The sequence below is a fragment of the Gopherus flavomarginatus genome, chromosome 9, assembly GCF_025201925.1.
Source record: "Gopherus flavomarginatus isolate rGopFla2 chromosome 9, rGopFla2.mat.asm, whole genome shotgun sequence".
Lineage (NCBI taxonomy): Eukaryota > Metazoa > Chordata > Testudines > Testudinidae > Gopherus > Gopherus flavomarginatus.
The window spans coordinates 84,424,841-84,440,078 of NC_066625.1; the positions used below are offsets into that span (position 1 = coordinate 84,424,841).

Sequence of the window (15,238 nt, forward strand, 5' to 3'; positions counted from 1 at the left end):
AGGGGCTGTTTTTTTTCTTAATTGCATTTTAGCTTTATTCATCACGTGGTACGTACTCTGGAAGATAGACAGGGAAGATGGGGTGACAGCCAAGGAGAAGCACTCTTGGGAGTGTTCCCTGCCAATTCTGGCGCCATTCCAAGAGTCAGGAAAATAGCAGAATTTGTGCAAAACTCTTAAGACACAATCAGCTTGCGAAAGCTTTCTGCAGCATCCTGTATCCTGATATCTGCAACTAATTGGCATCTAAGAAAAAGGGTTCTGATGAAGGAGCACATGGGAGTCAGGAGACCTGGGTTCTATTTGCAGCTCTGCCACTGACTCACTTTTTTGGCTGTGGCAAGAGTCATAGCACCTCTGTATGCCTCAGTTCCACCATCTGTAAAAAAGAGGGGGTCAAATGCTCATTCTCCTATGTGGAGTTACGGCCATTCTCTATTTGTTCTGGTAGCACCCACCATCGGAGAGGGCACAGTCCCTGAGCCGAAGAAGAGTGAAAGAGATGAAACAGGTGGATGGGACAACATCTAAGTAAGGTGGCAACACACCGAGCGGTCGGAGTGAGAACTACATAACCATTAATCCCAGTTTGCCCCAAATGGGAATACTCTGGTGAGGAAAGACTGCAGGACCTGGCCCTAATGGAAGCACTCAGTTAATGTGCTGAGGGGAGCCAGATAAACTGATGGACAAACAGACAAAATAAAGGATTCAGGGGGCGTACATGCTTATCGATAGCAACAAAAATCCAGAGGTGAACCTGCTCGGAATTTTAAACCACAAAGGTTCAACAAACGTCAGAGACTGCTTTGATTGTTCTCTTCTCCTGCCTTAACGGGACATGGAATTGTGGCACGGTATAGACCAGTTAAAAGCTCAGCTAAGCTTGTTACCTTGCTTGCAACAGTGTTTCTACTTGGCCATGCACTATCTATATGTTTGGATGAGAGGAAGAATGGTCCAGTGATTAGGGTGCTAGCCAGGATTAAATTCCCTACTCCGCTACTTCGTCTTTCTGTTCCCCATCCATGCAATGGGGATTCAACACTTCCTTACCTCACAGGGGTGTTCTGAGGATAAATGCATTAAAGTTGGTGATAGGAGGATGATACTATGAGGATGGGGCCATATATGTACCGTAGTAGATGTAACGATAGTGTATCTACCTCTATAGCTAGCTATAATTTACAAGGAAACTACGCAGCCATAACTGTAGGGATTAATCATTTTATAATAAATTTGCTGACCCTGCAATAGATCAAACGACAATGTCCGGGGCTCCCTCAGGGCCAGATCATAGAATCATAGACTATCAGGATTGGAAGGGACCTCAGGAGGTATCTAGTCCAACCCCCTGCTCAAAGCAGGACCAATCCCCAGACAGATTTTTGCTCCAGATCCCCAAGTGGCCCCCTCAAGGATTGAACTCACAACCCTGGGTTGAGCTGGTCATCCACAGGTGCAATGCCACTGACTTCAGTGGGATAGCAGGAGTGTAAACGAGGGGAGGACTAGGCCCATTATTATGGCTGCCTCGCAGAAATTCAGAATAAATCACATAAGCACTGGATTGATGGTTGCAGCCGGCCCACCTCAGGCTGTAAGCTCATTACAGGCTAAGCAGGGCTGGGTCTTGGATGTAAAGCAAAATGACAACCTAGTACTGCAGGAAGTGGCCCTGGCGGTATGGTAAGTATGTTGGGGGAGTCAGTTGCACTGTCCTGCCTCACTACTAGTTTGAACTGGCGCTATGCTCTTCCTACGTAAATGGCTGTTTCATCTGAACACCACATTCTTCTTTACTCCTCCCCCTAAACTGTTGCACTGTGTTGTTGTGCGCTATTAGACAGCTCCCCTGTTCCACCCCAGAGCAAAGTGCATGTCAGGGACTCGTCTACGCATATAAAAATGCTCTGGGATTCCTTCAGGCTGAACAGCATCCTACTGCTGTCCGATATATTAACACACTGAGCAAACCGCCACAGAAATGGTGAGACATCGCAGTAAGAAAGCGACGTTAGCAGCCAACTCCTGCAAACGATGAACCTGTGGCCTAACTACTCCTATCGATCATTTAGGCAAACGCATACACTGAGTTTAAAATCAAAGCATTTTTCTTTTTTACCCAGAAAACTGTGGGCTGGTTTATCCTCCACCACTCGGATCCGTCGAGCACCCGCAGGGATCACAGCTGCTTCAATATAACCTAGGGCAACAAAAGGTCACATGGATGAGAGTCTCCCACAGCCAGCCAGAGGCATGCTGTAATTTAGTATCACCCCCCAAAAAATCAACTCCACTCCAGTTTTTGTTATGGTTGGGAAACACTCAAAAGGTAGTAGCTGTTTTGGCAGCCAGGTTTCAATGCGGTGACTTGCATAGCAAGCACTAATCATTACAGCTTGAGGAGAGAGGGAAATGTGTGTGTACTCCTTAACTGCAACTCTTCTGGCTTGTGGTTGGTTCTATTAAATCTGTTCCCTTGCATCATTTTGTTCACATGTGGCATCTACCGGAATACATTAGGATCCTCCTGGGTGCTAAAACAAAGGTGTGCTTGCCAGTAGTTACAATGCATATCATGGGAATAGAAGTGTCAGTTTCGAAATGAAAACATTTGTGTTAGCTGTTATGAAAACGCTTTCTTTGGGATATAATCTGCATTATCATTCATATTTTTAAGAAAAAGAATGAGCTATTTCGGAGACTGCTAAAATGAAAACATTGTAGGCGTCAATGATGAAAATTGGTATAAATCTATTGCTTTCACTGGCATGTCAGTCCCTATGGCCTGGTCTACGCTGGGGGAAGGGGAATCGATCTAAGATACACAACCTCAGCTACGAGAATAGTGTAGCTGAAGTCGACATATCTTAGACTGACTTACTTCGTGTCCTTGCGGCATGGGATCGATGGCCGCTGCTCCCCCGTCAACTCTGCTTCTGCCTCGTGCCCTGGTGGAGTTCCAGAATCGATGGGGAGCGTGTTTGGGGATCGATCTATCGTGTCTAGACTAGACGGATACATCGATCCCCGACAGATCGATAGCATAGACATACTCTATGAAACAGTCCTATATAATTTAACAGACTACAATCTCCTTCCCTTAGAACTTTTAAACCAAGCTGCAGAATTCTACAACCAGGATTTAATTCTACAGGACAGTTAAAAAAAACTGCAGGATTGATCTCCTCCAAATGATACTTGTGAGTTACATGTGGTTTATTTATTGCTTTTAAAAACCCCTGAAAAATGTTATGGTTCAATTTAGAGATGGGCAAAAACCAAAACCTTAAGACACGGGCACTCCCGACCTTTGGAGTCATTCGTGTGTGGGTTCTGCTCCAAACTTTGACGTTCAGCCCTAGCTTTAGTTTAAGTCAGGGGTCGGCAACCTTTCAGAATTGATCTGCCGAGTCTTCATTTATTCACTCTGATTTATGGTTTCGGGTGCCGGTAATACATTTTAACCTTTTTAGAAGATCTCTTTCTATAAGTCTATAATATATAACTAAACTATTGTTGTATGTGAAGTAAATAAGGTTTTGAAAATGTTTAAGAAGCTTCATTTAAAATTAAATTAAAATGCAGAGCCCCCTGGACCAGTGGCCAGGACCCGGGCAGCGTGAGTGCCACTGAAAATCAGCTCGTGCGCCGCCTTTGGCACGTGTGCCATAGGTTGCTTACCCCTGGTCTAAGTGATAAGCAAAAAGCAAATTAGCTACTACTTCCTGTGTCAAATATGAAGCAATGAGACTCTCCTGGAAACCATCGTGACTAGGATTTGATTCTTTTTATTGGCCAGATGGTTTATTTTTCAGTGTGCAACTTGGCTCCTCCTTTGGGTCCTCCCCCTTCCCACCTTTTCTTTTAAAACACTAATAGTTTATTCTGTATGCTTTACCTTCCCTTTTTTGTTCTATGCGCTAAGTGATATGGCCCTGTACCAGACCTGCCCCTATAAAAATAGGCCGATGCTGGAGAATCACTAGTGTAAGATTAGCAAAGAATCCTGTGGCACCTTATAGACTAACAGACGTTTTGGAGCATGAGCTTTCGCGGGTGAATACCCACTTCCTCAGATGCATGTAATGGAAATTTCCAGGGGCAGGTATATATATGCTAGCAAGCAAGCTAGAGATAACGAGGTCAGTTCAATCAGGGAGGATGAGGCCCTGTTCTAGCAGTTGAGGTGTGAAAACCAAGAGAGGAGAAACTGGTTCTGTAATTGGCAAGCCATTCACAGTCTTTGTTCAATCCTGAGCTGATGGTGTCAAATTTGCAGATGAACTGAAGCTCAGCAGTTTCTCTTTGAAGTCTGGTCCTGAAGTTTTTTTGCTGCAGGATGGCCACCTTAAGGTCTGCTATAGTGTGGCCAGGGAGGTTGAAATGCTCTCCTACAGGTTTTTGTATATTGCCATTCCTAATGTCTGATTTGTGTCCATTTATCCTTTTCCATAGAGACTGTCCAGTTTGGCTGATGTACATAGCAGAGGGGCATTGCTGGCATATGATGGCGTATATTACATTGGTGGATGTGCAGGTGAATGAACCAGTGATGGTGTGGCTGATCTGGTTAGGTCCTGTGATGGTGTCGCTGGTGTAGATATGTGGGCAGAGTTGGCATCGAGGTTTGTTGCATGGATTGGTTCCTGAGCTAGAGTTATTATGGTGCGGTGTGCAGTTACTGGTGAGAATATGTTTCAGGTTGGCAGGTTGTCTGTGGGCAAGGACTGGCCTGCCACCCAAGGCCTGTGAAAGTGTGGGATCATTGTCCAGGATGGGTTGTAGATCCTTGATGATGCGTTGGAGGGGTTTCAGCTGGGGGCTGTATGTGATGGCCAGTGGAGTCCTGTTGGTTTCTTTCTTGGGTTTGTCTTGCAGTAGGAGGCTTCTGGGTACACGTCTGGCTCTGTTGAAACCTGTAGGAGAGCACTTCAACCTCCCTGGTCACATTATAGCAGACCTTAAGGTGGCCATCCTGCAGCAAAAAAACTTCAGGACCAGACTTCAAAGAGAAACTGCTGAGCTTCAGTTCATCTGCAATTTGACACCATCAGCTCAGGATTGAACAAAGACTGTGAATGGCTTGCCAATTACAGAACCAGTGTCTCCTCTCTTGGTTTTCACACCTCAACTGCTAGAACAGGGCCTCATCCTCCCTGATTGAACTGATCTCGTTATCTCTAGCTTGCTTGCCAGCATATATATACCTGCCCCTGGAAATTTCCATTACATGCATCTGAGGAAGTGGGTATTCACCCACGAAAGCTCATGCTCCAAAACGTCTGTTAGTCTATAAGGTGCCACAGGATTCTTTGCTGCTTTTTGCAGATCCAGACTAACACGGCTACCCTTCTGATAGTGTAAGATTAGTGTTTGGGACTAGTCTTTTAAAATTTGGCAGTGCTTTGGTTTTTTAAGGGTAAGTGCAGCTGAACTGCTGTGGTTCTGCTTTGCACTGGACTGAGAGCAAGCGAGAGCGCGCGACACACTGCAGAACAAAGGGCCTCTCTCTCTGTGGCTGCATGGACTGTGGAGATGGTACCCTGGGATGTGGCTGGATGTGGCTAGTGAATCCATCGCTATATAGATCCCACGCACCTAAACCCTGCCTGCAAGCCTTTCACTTATAGGTTCGCTCAGGGGCCTCACAGCCCATGGGCTTAGCCAACCACAGTAGTGTCAATGAAGCAGCTGCATAGCCACCAGATTAATGGGACACACGGATTCCTTCCCACTCCCAACCCCTTTTAGATCACCTGTACAAAACGTTCTCACTGGGGTGTTGATGTTCGGTTCGGAGATGATTTGGCCAATGACAACCAACTCTCTCCTTAGCCTCTCATCTTTTTAAGCTAGCCCCTGTTGTTCTGGTACATTACACTAATTTGTATTGCCATTTTACCACCTCTCCTTGCTCCCCTCAGCTCGGGTCCTTTTCCTTTTGCCCCCACCCAGGAGCATCATCTCTCTTGTTTTCTTCTCCCCTGCTCAGGTTACTTCTCAAAGTCAGTCAGTCATCCTTTGCAGGGAGAATCAAAATAAACGGAAAACAGGATTCTGAACAAAGAACCTTCCCTCATGTCAAGCTGATGAATTCCCCATTCTGCTATTTACAAAGCATGCTCCATCAATAATACTCACTACTTCAGGGTTTGGCTTTTATGGCAATTGTGAAATCTACAAAAATCAAAGAAAACAGATGTCGGACATTAGCCTGGAACCTGCTGGGAGTTGGTTTTTTGTTGGTTGAGATAAATTACATTAAGAGCAGCACATTCTAAAATGCCAAACATCCCTTGTTGCACCCCATGCATCTGCATTCAAACCCAACCAACTATTACTATCAGACATGAACATACAGCAGAGTGATTAACGACAGTATGTCACTGTAAATGGACCCTGGAAACACACCTGGCCACCATGTTAGGAAGCCACTTTGGAACATGCCCAAGTATCACGTATTTGTTGATGTATTTACTGTGGAGGATGATTATTATTTTTTAAACCAAAGGCTCAGAACTACCTTCTGCCATGACCAGATCCAAAAAACTACTGAAGTTAATGGAAAGGCTCTCATTGATTTCACTGGGCTTCACAGCAGACCCCTGAGGCAGTGGTATCCTGGCCCATGTCCCGCTGTTTTTGCAGTGCGAGAGGCATGGCATTACTCTTGAGGTTCTACTAGTGCCACAAATATGCTCTCATGTCACCACTGTGGTGCGAGAAAATACCGTGTGGAAACCCTGTCTTGTACATTACTTCTGAAATGGGAAATAGCTGAGTTTAAGCTATTAACAGATAGTTCTGGAGACTATTTAGTTTGGTCTGATACCAGATTTTTCTCCTCATGTAATTTCTAATCCTGACTGATGGCACCAGGTGTTCTATTCACAGCTCCTGAATAAAAAAACAAATAAACAAACAAAAACCACCTTACTGTACTGGCTCTCTGAGATTGGGTGACACAGAACCAACTATTAACATTTTGTTTTCTTTAGGGAACCACGTAGTCTATGCTTTCGTAGTTTTGAAATGTTCCTTCAGGGGACAGAGTAGGTTCCTTGGGCATGTCCCATAGAAAGCGTCCGTAGCTCTTAGCTGTGTAAATCAGTGGTCAAAATCCTACTGCAAGTGCACTAAATACACCATACATGCAAACTCACCACAAATATAAACTCAGATTGCTCCCAGCTGGGCTTTAGAGCTAGTGACATGCTGTTGCTCAAGGGATTATAATTCCAATATTGGAGAACGTTGCCCCTTAAAAACAGCCCCATAGTTTTCGAGGCATGTTTTCTATCACAAATTGTAAACGCAGATTCCCAGAAAGATTATCAAGAATTAAATATTAAGCACAACAGAAAGCTCACTGTTGGTCCAGAGTCAAAAACCTGTCAAAGATCTGTTAGGTAACTTGGGGGTAACTGTTTGCAATGCTGAGGTCTGCAAGGTTGAGTTCAAATTCTGTTTAGGTGAGGAGCTGCGTAAAGACTGATGAGATCTGGCAACAATCAGGGAGTGGTTCTAGTTACTTCATCCAAAAGTCAGATTTTTAAGATAAAGGTTGGAAAGCATAACTGGAGAATTTCATTATTTGGTCATTTCTAGAGCTGTATGTACTGTACTCCACCTTGGGAACAGCTATTTTGGCATGCAACAATCTTTCTGGATAATCTGTGTTACATCACTGTCCCAGGAACACAATGCCGTGACTGAAGTGAGTCCTAGATACAAGTTATATGGTGAACTTGTATTAGGAGAGACACCAGAACAAAGAGGTGGCTTTGTCATCAACCAGATTAATACATGTATGGTGGCTACTGTATCTTCACTTAAACACTGGAGAGATTTGCAAGAGGAAAGCAGGCTCAAACAGGAGAATCCACTGTTAGGCAAGGTTATTAGTCCCAGAGAGGAGAGAGAGGTTAGCATAAATTTCAACATGGAACTGAATCACTACAAAACTGATTTGGATGTTACTGGTGGATGAATTCTCAGGTAGAGGAGATGTTACCCCATGGCTGCAAGGGCTGATCTCTATGCAATGTAGCTCTGTATCTTCCTACCGGGGGTGTATCACAATATGGGTAGAACAAATCCCACACCCCTGCACTATCCCAACTTTTAGATGATGTCCTGCTGCAAGGTCCCAAATTGAGAGCTGTAAAGACTGGACTCCTCTATTTATCTGCTGAACATGTACAGCACAGACATCCCCACTGTCCTGGGGTGGCAAGGGCAGTCTCCATGGCTCTTTCAGTCCTTGCTCCCATTGCCAAGAGTGCCAATCAGTACTTACTGTGGGGGTGTTGTGGAAACGTATCCATGAGACATAGCACTCAGACTTAAGAGCTCGTTTTTTGAGCAGTCAGAAGATGCTCATGACTTGCCCTCACCATCGGTCGGGGCTGAATTCCAACTGTCGGCCTACAGGTGACAACCTCTGCACTCTCATTACTGATCCTCTCTGGAATCCACCGTCCCTCTAGCTAGATTTTGTACAGAATGTAATTCTTGTTGCTGATCAGAAAATAAGAGACAATTGACTAGTTATCTTCTTGCGTGCATGAGAATCCTGGTGATTACCAATTGCAGTTACCTACCCACACAGGACCTACCCACCACTGTTTACTTCCAGCCATGGGGTAGCTATCCTGGAGGAAAATCATTTCATCGTGAAGCCATGGACAGATTTCAAAGCCTCCTGATATTGCTCCTGAATATCAATTTGGTGGTAATGATTCCTATAAAGGACAGCCGGCTGGTAAGTCACCCACTGTCTTGTGTTTCTGTCTGCCTCTCATCACCTGCCCATTTATCCTATTAACAGGATTTTCTTCAATGTGCTGAGAGAAGAACATTCCCAGGCTGAAAGCACGATCTCTCAATTTTCTTTTTAATTTTAAATGCACTACTGTCCAGGTTAAAATTTGGCATCAAGTGTTTGATTTCTTCACCATATTAAAAACAGAAACTGCTCATGAAGAAAAGTTATTGTTATAGCAATTTGCCTAGTTCATTTAATTATTTCCTGCCATCTGGGGTACTGACTTAAAACATAAGCCAAACAACTGCAGCTTCTCTTTTGGGTCACAAGACAGAGGGCATCCATTCAAATCTTCACATGGCCAGGGAAGAAGAATATAGATGCACACATGAAAAAATGACTCATGTGGCTGGTCTCTTAGCGTTATCTGTATGGCATTGGAGTCTGGATGGGAATCTTACAAGGAGGAAGGGAAGGGCCAGACCGTTAGCTGGTGTAAATCATCATAGCTCCATTGCCTTCCAGTTTACATTACTGAGGATCTGGTGTAAGTGCAGAACATGATTCTGAACACTATTTGAGGATGATGTCAGAAGGCCAGAGTTTGGGGCGGGGGGGGGGGAGATTTAGTTCCCAGAAAACAGAAGGACTAACAGGTATAGGATTGAGACAGGTATCCAGTGTGCAGAACCTCTAAAAACTCTGGCACTACAGAGATGGGCTGGGAAAGAAGAAACAGGGGCAGAACTTGATAATGGGCTGACAAACATGGTATTCTGGTGGCTAGGCAGCTCCTTTAAAAGGCCAAGGACCCACATACTGTCTCTCCAGTTCAGGCTAGTCATGCTGAATGTAGAAGGCTTTAAACGGTATCCATGGCTTTTTATACGATGCAGTCTCCCCACCCAATCCAACCAGGAGGAGGAGGACAGAAAACCAACACCAGCTACCCAATGACACCCCACACAGCATTCAGGCATCTTACACGAGAAACACTTGGGAACAGCCTTTGCCTTTGCCATCACACACGTGGAAACCTTCTTACAATGACTATTGGTGACTGAGAAACAGAAAAGAGTTGGCATGGGTTTAGTCCAGTTAATAGAGCTCGATAGCATGGTCTGCAATCACAGGACATACAGGGACCGATCCTGCAGTCAGTGGAGTCCCACATGCACAGCAGCTGCAGGATCTGGCCCAAACGTTGTAGGTGCAATTCTCATACTGATACTTCTTAACAACCAATGTCTTGACATTTCACACCTATTCTCTTCTGAAATCATAAATCGACACACTTAACACAGGGGCTTTGGGCTTGACCCTAATCAAAGCAAGTCAATGGGGGATCTGACACTCTCTTCGGTAATGATGTCAACATCCAGACCCTGATTCTGCTATTGTGACTCATGCTGCTTAATCACATTTGGCCTGAAATTTAGGCTTTGTAAAATCTTGGATTTTAAGCATTACTAAAACGTTGATTTTTTAAGAAAATCCACAGCTTTTTTCTTAAACAAATACATGTTTCCTTGCGGTGTTTGCAACCTGAACACTGCAGCTTTGTGCCAGTGCATGAGACACAGAACATGAAACTGACTAAGGTCCTGGTCCTGCAAAACACTTTAGCACATGAAAAGTCCCATTGAACACCACAGATTAACACTCAGGGCATAACATGCAAGTGGAAAAGGGGTCTGGAACCATAAGTGAAACTAACATGTTTAATTTCACTGTCTATGCTGAGAGAAGTGTAAAAGCAGAGAGAGAATAAATAGCAAAACTATTTTGGGTTTTTTTCACATAGTGTTTTAATCTACTATTTTTCAGGAAAAAAAAAAACCTATAGCTAATCTATGTGTCAGGACATAGTATAATGTCTGGAAAAATCCTTATTTATACAACTATGCAAGATGGACAAATGAAATTGAATGGTGAAGCAACATTTTAGATAGGATTGATGTGTCTCTCCCTCATCTGGCTCCAGATATTCAGTAAAGAATGAGGGTGCAATAAAGGCTTGTACATTATAATACTAATGACCAACACACCATCTGGGTACTGTCGCATCTGCCCTGTCATCCTATTTTGATTACCTAGTGTCTCTAGAGATGGGGGAATCCCTGCTGTACTCATCTGGTTGACCATCAGCACAGAATGTTCAGTTCCTACAGTTCTGCCATGGGGAAAAGTCACTGAACGCATTGAGAGCAGCCCACCTAACTGAAAACAGGCATATATCACTTTCATATTCTGGCAGAGACCCAGAAGTTTGTCATCTATCTGGGTCAAGTCTTTTTGTTGCATGATGCTTCATGGTGATTTTGATTCGTAAATAACAAAGATAGGTTTCCCTTCAAAAACATCTACGAGATGCACTTATTTCCAGCTAGCACTGCTACTACAGAAATGGAGAATGTTTTTCCTAACTAAAATGACCAGGGCGCAATTCCCATTTCCTGCCTGAGACATTAGAGAAGCCGTGAATATGTAAACTAGGCATACATTTGTTGATATGCAGATCAGGAACTGCTGCAGAAGATGGAGCAGTGGTTTCACCACTGGCATCAGCTATAGATTTAGTAATGTAACATACAAACTTTTGGGATGGGGGGAGCCTATACAGGAGAGATAGGCTTCATTTAAACCAAAGTGGAACCAGACTGCTGGCACCTAACATTAAAAAGGTTGCAGAGCAGTTTTTAAATTAGGAGATGGGGGAAAGCCAACTGCTGCAGAGGAGTACGTGGATCGGACAGAGACTTTTCTTAGAGGAAAGTCTATTGATAAAGCAGCAAAGAGTCCTGTGGCACCTTTGATAGAGATTCTCTAGGTTTTAGTCAGGAGAGAGGATGGAAGAGGATAATGTAAGGGCCAGATCAGATGAGAAACATTCACATAAAAAAGAATCAGACACATCAGAAAAGGGCAGACAATTAAACAGTGACAAGTTTTTAAAGTGCTTGTACGTAAGTGCTAGAAGTCTAAACAATAAGATGGGTGAACTAGAGTGCCTTGTGATAAAGGAGGATATTGATATAATAGGCATCACAGAAACCTGGTGGACTGAGAGCAATCAATGCGACACAATCATTCTGGGGTACAAAATATATCGGAAGGCCAGAACAGGTTGTGCGGGGAGGCAAGGGGGAGAGGAGTGGCACTATATGTGAAAGAAAATGTAGAATCAAATGAAGTAAAAATCTTAAGTGAATCCACATGTTCCATAGAATCTCTATGGATAGTAATTTCATGTTCTAATACAGTGTTTCTCAAACTGGGGCCGCCGCTTGTGTAGGGAAAGCCCCTGGCAGGCCGGGCCAGTTTGTTTACCTGCTGCGTCCGCAGTTCGTCCGATTGCGGCTCCCACTGGTCGTGGTTCGCTGCTCCAGGTCAATGGGAGCTACTGGAAGTGGAGCGGGCCGAGGGACCAGGGAACAAAGGGTAGGAATAAATGGTAAATTCTCAGAATGGAGAGAGGTAACTAGTGGTGTTCCCCAAGGTCAGTCCTGGGACCAATCCTATTCAACTTATTCATAAATGATCTGGAGAAAGGGGTGATCAGTGAGGTGGCAAAGTTTGCAGATGATATTAAACTGCTCAAGATAATTAAGACAAAAGCAGACTGTGAAGAATGTCAAAAAGATCTCACAAAACTAAGTGATTGGGCAACAAAATGGTAAATGAAATTTAATGTGGATAAATGTAAAGTAATTCACACTTGAAAAAATAACCCCAACTATACATACAATATGATGCGGGCTAATTTAGTTACAATGAATCAGGAAAAAGCTCTTGGAGTCATTGTGGATAGTTCTCTGAAGATGTCCATGCCGTGTGCAGAGGCGGTCAAAAAAGCAAACAGGATGTTAGGAATCATTCAAAAGGGGATAGAGAATAAGACAGAGAATATCTTATTGCCCTTATATAAATCGATGGTACGCCCACATCTTGAATGCTGCATACAGATGTGGTCACCTCATCTCAAAAGAAGATATACTGACATTAGAAAAGGTTCAGAGAAGGGCAACTAAAATTATTAGGGGTTTGGAATGGGTCCCATATGAGGAGAGATTAAAGAGGCTAGGACGTTTCAGCTTGGAAAAGAGGAGACTAAGGGGGGATATGATAGAGGTATATAAAATCATGAGTGATGTGGTGAAAGTAAATAAGGAAAAGTTATTTACTTGTTCCCATAATACAAGAACTAGGGTCCATCAAATGAAATTAATAGGCAGCAGGTTTAAAACAAATAAAAAGAAGTTCTTCACACAGGGCACAGTCAACTTGTGAAACGCCTTGCCTGAGGAGGTTCTGAAGCCTAGGACTATAACAGGGTTTAAAAGAGAACTGTACAAATTCATGGAGGTTAAGTCCATTAATGGCTATTAGCCAGGATGGGTAAGGAATGGTGTCCCTAGCCTCTGTTTGTCAGAGGGTGGTGATGGATGGCAGGAGAGAGATCCCTTGATCATTACCTGTTAAGTTCATTCCCTCTGGGGCACCTGGCATTGGCCACTGTTGGTAGACAGGATATTGGGCTAGATGGACCTTTGGTCTGACCCAGTACGGTCGTTCTTATGTTATGTTCTTATTTCCAGCACAGATATAGGAGGTATGGCACAATTATACCACCAATGCTCTTCCTTTTTAACTGCAGAAGTTGCATGCGATATTTTGTGACATGCTCTCAGAGTCCTACTCTCAAAGCACAAGTGCCTGCCAATAAAGTTAACCAAGGCAAATCTTTTCCTTAGTCTTGCACAGCCAAGATACAAACTTCTCACTACCAACCGCTGGAAGCTAAATGGAACACAACAGTCAGAGCATAAAAACTGCAGCTGGAAATCATAGTACAGATCGACCTGACAATGGAAGTGCACAAATGAACTCCAGAAAGTATTACTGAAGTTTGTCAATTCCACCTGCACCTCAGAGGTGGTGGTGGATCTTAGTTGTCTTCACAGATAAAGTATGGGAAGGAGGTAGCAGAAATTAGAAAAGAGAATCAGAGCACCAGCTTTGAAGCTGTGATTTAGCAAAGCAGTAGAGCACACACTTAACTTTAATAATGAATTCAATTGAACTCAAGCATGTGCTCCAAGGACATCTTTAATGCTTTGCTCAACTGAGTCCCAAAACAGCACACATTGAATGTGCTTTGCTTGTGCTTCCCTACATGTGGAAATGGCAACATTCATTTAAATATCATTTTTCCTAAATACTTCCTCCCACCTGCAGTGGCCTCTGGGTCCTAAGTCTAATTTTCCCCGCACTTTGCTTGACCAGGATGAAAGGCAACAGATCTCTCATAAGTGTGGAACAGTGACTAAGGAACAAGGGCTAATTCACCCACAATGGGTGTGCAAAGCCAGAGGGGATAGCTTGAGTTCGACTGGAAAGTCTAATTCCAATGCTTCTATCTTGCTGGCATAAAGTCAGTATAAAAACTCAGAGTGCATGGTCCCCTGACTTACCTGAAGTGGAGCTATCCTGAGCATTATATGAATCCAGGATGTACACAGGAGCAATCAGTCTAAATGCCGAAATCAGCTGTCCCTCCCATAGGAGGAGACATTATGATTATCATGATTATTTCTCTCTCATTTTACATCAAAAGTACCTGTAACATTCAACATGAACTGCACAGTGTGACTTCTCTGAGCTCAGTAAGGAAGCAATGGCCAATCTCGGCAAACAGGCACAGGCTGCAGATGGAATTCCACCGTTGAACCAGTTCTTTAATAAAACTGGAACATGGTTAAGGAAACTGAATGGCAAAAGGTGTTATACAGCGCCAACAGGCCTGACCCTGTGAAGCCCTGTGCATCTTCAACTCCCCTTCTCAAGAGGGACTCATCACCTCTCAGAATTCGACCCTTGCAGGAACTCTTATAGGTTAAACATTTATTCTGAAAAAACTGAGTGATAAGATTAGGCGTCGTTAGTAACTAAAGACTTGACCATCTTAATCTTGTACAGCTAGTCACGGATTCAGTCTCAAACATTTTCGCAGATTTCTTCTGGGCAACAAATTGGGTCAGAAATACTAGTGTAAATTAGAGTAATTCCACTATAAACACTGTAGCTACTCTCACCCCAGCTTATATCAGTGTCAGCGAGTGCCGAATCTCATGAACAGCTATAATGCTCCCTGTGTATCAACTTCTAAAAATATTGATTTCAAATCTTTTTTTAAATGTACAAAGGTTATTTGATCAGGCGCCACATGGTGTGACTCACCTACTTTTAAAGGACAAGAGTTGTCGCTAGCTCTCTAACTCCTAGATGTTAAGCAGTTCAGACGAAGGCAGAGCGCTTTTGCTGAATGCTACTCACCCATCCCCTTGGTGTGGTTGAAGTCTCCTTTCACCACTTTACAGGTTTTGCCATCTCCGTTGCAGATTCCACAACGATCCTCTTTGGCAGCTGAGCCAATGATCCCATCGCAGCCGATCTTCTAATGAC

The 15,238-nt window shown here is 43.7% G+C and overlaps 1 protein-coding gene across 1 annotated transcript in view; it reads right to left on the reverse strand.

Annotated features, from left to right (window-relative positions):
- Positions 1–15,238, reverse strand: part of ADAMTS17 (ADAM metallopeptidase with thrombospondin type 1 motif 17) — a 278,450-nt gene that overhangs the window by 82,461 nt on the left and 180,751 nt on the right. The window contains exons 15-17 of the mRNA XM_050967133.1: positions 15,110–15,230; positions 9,759–9,833; positions 2,126–2,206 (exon numbers count right to left, since the gene is read on the reverse strand). Coding sequence (XP_050823090.1) covers positions 2,126–2,206; positions 9,759–9,833; positions 15,110–15,230 — 277 coding nt within the window. The remainder of the gene's footprint in view (positions 1–2,125; positions 2,207–9,758; positions 9,834–15,109; positions 15,231–15,238) is intronic.